Genomic DNA, 4,192 nt, shown 5'->3' with positions numbered 1-4,192 from the left:
TTTATTATTAGATGTGTTTAGAGAATTTGTGGCAGTAAAAAGAAAGGAAAAAAGGGCAACAAACGTTCAAAACGGTCGTAATAAAAAATGAAGCCTGGGTAAAAGTCTCTAGAGTGTGTGAAAGGGTAGAGGGTTTAAAAAGTCCGGACTGTGTGAGAGGGTAGCCGGACAAACCCTAAAGGTATATACTATGGATACCTTTGATTTTTTTAAATGAAAAGTGGTGGAATGCAAAGCGTTTAAAAGGAGAAATGTGGCCCAAATGAGATTCGTCGGTTAAGTGAACAGAACCGACACAATCAGCGGGCGATTGTTTGGTACGTCAGATTGCAAACCTGGACGGCCCAGATTGTCCTCACAGGCGTGGGCGAGACAGCAGTTAGCGGTGTGCCGCCATCGCTCCACAGAAGTTGCAGTTGCTCCCTCAGAGGCCAAACAGACGACGCTTCTGCGCTTGGCGGCAGCCGTTCGATTCAGCAACTTCCTGTTGTTTTCTCGCCTTCATCTCGATATCTGCAGAACACAAGCGCTTCTATCTCAGGTCTGTTCGTCTGCCATCGCTGCGCTCCTTGTTGGGTTACTTTTCGTTGTGATCGAACCGAGAAGGATCGCTGTTAATTATGGCGTTTTAGGGCCAGCAATCTCTCTTTGCGATCACTGTTTCTTTTGTAGTTTTTTGGCTGCAAAATCTCTGCATGGAAGATGGCCTGTGATCTCCGCTTTGGTGTGATTTTGCAGGGACGACGCAGACAGTTATAAAGCATGCAAGGCCATAAACTTCTGAAAGCCGCTCTGATGAGGTCGCATGGTAGTGCTGCCCCTGCTTCTTCTCCTCCTCCTTCTTCTACAGCTTCGTCTAGCGAGCATCATCACCAGCAGTACCTGGTTTCCTCTGCCAAAGCTAGGGTTTCAAACACCAGCAGCATCACCACAGGCTCCCTGCATGATCATGCGTCCACCTCTTCAAGCTCCTCCAAGAACATCGACGCCCCTTCTCGCCCCAGCTCCATCCAGGCTTCCCCTCCTCTCCCTTGCCTTTGCTCTCCCACCACACACGCAGGCTCCTTCCGTTGCCGCTTCCACCGGAGCATCATGGCCAAGCAGGCGGCTGCTAGGGCAACACCTTCTCCTGGAAGCTCTGCGACCATGGCCTTGGTTTCATCCACCGGCACGGCCGCCTGCCGCCCCCCTCTGTCTTCTGTCTCTGGCAACAACTCGGCGACTTCGCAAACTAATATGGCGCAGAAGCTTGCCCGCAGGGTTCTATCCACTGTTCCGCGTAGCGCCACCAAAGCGGCCGGCCGCTCTTCCTATGCCGCCAGACAAAGTAGGCTTAGCAGGACATTCGTAGCAGATCATTCGCCATCAGAGGGCCCTCTAAGGTCTGAGGAGTCGCCCACCAACGCTACAGCCGAGTAAGTCCCTTCTTCTAGATAGTGCGAATTGCATGGAGCGTTTGGACATGCAGGTGTGCCTAGAATGAATGAATGTAGCTGGGTTCGAGGGAGCCAGCGGTTGCGCAGCCGCCGCTACCGAGGGCAAGCCACTATGAGAGAGAGAGAGAGAGAGGTGCGTGAGGAGGAGGAGGAGGAGGAGGAGGAGGAGAGAGAGAGAGAGAGAGAGAGAGAGAGAGAGAGAGAGAGAGACCCATTGCATGTCAGGCTCTTTGTTGAAAAGGCGAATTAGAACAGCACAGTCACATTTTGTTTTGTGTGATTCAGGTGACTCTCACACAACAGAACGGACAATAATAGTGACTGCTTTCTCTCAGTAACAGCATGAAACCTCATTACCCTTCTAATGATAACGTTGTCCACTGTGCTATCTAATCTATACCGAGTTTTGGTGATTTACTGTGCCTTTTGCACTAGTGAAGGGATTCTTGTATCTTTGTCCACTGTATGCTATTTAATCTTTATCAAGTTTTGGTGATTTACTTTGCCCTTTGCAATGGGGGGATTCTTGTATTTTCCTGTACATTTCTCCCTAGTTGCCAACTCTGAATACATGCTCTTGCTTATGTCAAGATCAGTTGTTTATTATTGTAAAGATCAATTGTTTGTTCTTGTAAACTTGTTTATTGCTGAGACATCAGTTGTTTGTTCTTGGAAACTTGTATGTCATATGATATTAGTTGAAAAACTAAACAAATTAATTTTCATCGATGATGCATTTTCATTCCATCATGGCCGCCAGTAGTGGGAGTCTGCATTATCCTGGTGGTATAATCGACTGACTCTGTTTTGCGGATGCGCAGGAGGTCTCGCCAAGTCAGCTTTGCAAAATCATTTCTCAGAATGCTGATATGGCCAAATCCTTATTTCACATGACATGGTGAAGGTATTAAAACTTACATGTAGTGAGGGTATTATACCAATCTGAGACGCGTTGTCCAAGAAGTGCATTGTTTATTGTTGACTATCTCTATAGGGTGAACCTAGTTTTTAAATGCCCTTTATATGGAAGTATGGAGGTTTCCTTAGAAGTGAAGTCCTCATGTGCTAGGTTTGACATATGTTGAAAAGCGGCACCGATCAAATGCCTTGCAAAACAACAATGTAGTCAAGGTTTTATGGCTAGCATGCTCTCCACTCTTAGAATTAGAAGTAGATCTTGGAGGTTGACCATGCATGTGTGATGGTGTTGGACCAATACATCATTAGCATGGTTCTCTTTGGTGATGGTATCTTCTTGGTGATGGCTCAAACTCATGAGAAGTTGAGTTTGGAGATATACTAGGCATATTGCGTGATACAATTAGACTAGCACATCAACAAAGCTAGGCATGTTGGTGATGGATGTTTATGACCAATAACGCTTGGTTAGAGCTTGAGCAAGTCTTTTTTAAGACTTACCAAGGGGAACCCCAAGAGACTTAATAGGGGGAAAAGCCTTTCAAGTCTTAGACTAGCACATCAACAAAGCTAGGCATGTTGGTGATGCATATTTATGACAAATAACAGTTGGTTAGAGCTTGAGTAAGTCTTTTAAGACTAACCAAGGGGAACCCCAAGAGACTTACTATGGGAAAAGCCTTGTCATGTGATAATCAATAATTTGGATCATAGTTGTACTCAATGGTTCAATCTTTCAAGCTAGTTCCATCTACTTTACTTGAGTCTTTGAAAAAAATATTGTTATTTGTGCCATCTACTTCATGTGCGCCAAATTAAGCAAGGTGAAACATAGTCAACCTCTACTTCATGCGTATCAAATTAAGCAAGGTGAAACATAGTCAACCTCACTACTTCAATCTTTGATGTTTGTGCCATCTACTTCACTTGTATCAAGTGAAACATAGTCTCACCTCCTGAGTGGTTCAATCTTTGATGTTAGTGTCGTCTACTTCACTCGATTTTTGATGTGTCATTTTCTTCACTAATCTACTTCATTCGCATCATTGAGGAAAATCTTTAAGGGTTGTGCTATCTACTTTTCGGCATGTTGGTGATGGATGTCTATGACAAACAATGCTTGGTTAGAGCTACATAGTTTAGCACAATGTCTTGTTGGGACATTTGAGGGCTCCCAGGGCCTGGGGGAGGGAGAGGTGTGACACAATGGAGGGTTTTCATTTAATAAGAGCCTTACATGCCGTAAGAGATCAAACAAAGTCGTTTAATGTAATTCATTTATGTAAATTTACATGGGAATTTATCTAAACATGTATGCACACAAGAGGGGAGTAAACAATTGTGTGTGTTTTAAATACATGTTTGCTTGAACAGGGTGATATGAGTTTCTATAGTGTGATTGCCCCGAGGAGGGCTTTAAGTCTTAGCTCTTTGGACCAATATTACCAAACTTCCTCTTGATTATTGTCATGATGAGGTGTCCTCTATTGTCGCCCTCTGGAAATGTGCGGTGCCATGTTTGATGATGGGCATGAGATACTAGCTAGTGTGAGGGTTGTTAGTTATGAGTTGAGCTCTGTGAGAAGATTGTTTTGAAGTCAAAAGATTTGAGGTCCTTTGAGAAGTTTGTTTTTGAAGTCTAGGCCCAATCATATTCAAATGTTAGGCTTGTCTTGCAAACTTTATCTACCACCATGGTTATTTCTTTAAGGGGATGATAAAATTGCAATGGTTGCATTAGAGATTAGAGAGCGTGATGTGTTAGAATATTGTGCATCTCAATGTATTGGGGAATGTTCCTTTTATTGGGGGTTTTATGTATTTTCTCACTTTGATCT

The 4,192-nt window shown here is 44.1% G+C and overlaps 1 protein-coding gene across 1 annotated transcript; it reads left to right on the top strand.

Annotated features, from left to right (window-relative positions):
- The first annotated feature begins 291 nt into the window (after nt 1-291).
- Nucleotides 292-1,996, top strand: LOC147640742 (uncharacterized). Its single transcript, XM_086808955.1, has 3 exons — nt 292-541; nt 739-1,415; nt 1,722-1,996. Exons 2-3 carry the CDS (start codon nt 763-765, stop codon nt 1,723-1,725), a joined length of 657 nt encoding a protein of 218 aa, XP_086665081.1. The 5' UTR covers nt 292-541; nt 739-762; the 3' UTR covers nt 1,726-1,996.
- The last annotated feature ends 2,196 nt before the right edge of the window (nt 1,997-4,192 follow it).

Source organism: Cibotium barometz, chromosome 2, assembly GCF_041138505.1.
Source record: "Cibotium barometz isolate CiBa-2024 chromosome 2, ASM4113850v1, whole genome shotgun sequence".
Taxonomy (NCBI): domain Eukaryota; kingdom Viridiplantae; phylum Streptophyta; class Polypodiopsida; order Cyatheales; family Cibotiaceae; genus Cibotium; species Cibotium barometz.
The sequence above is the reverse complement of the archived record's forward strand: the minus strand, read 5'-3'. Positions and strand labels throughout refer to the sequence as shown.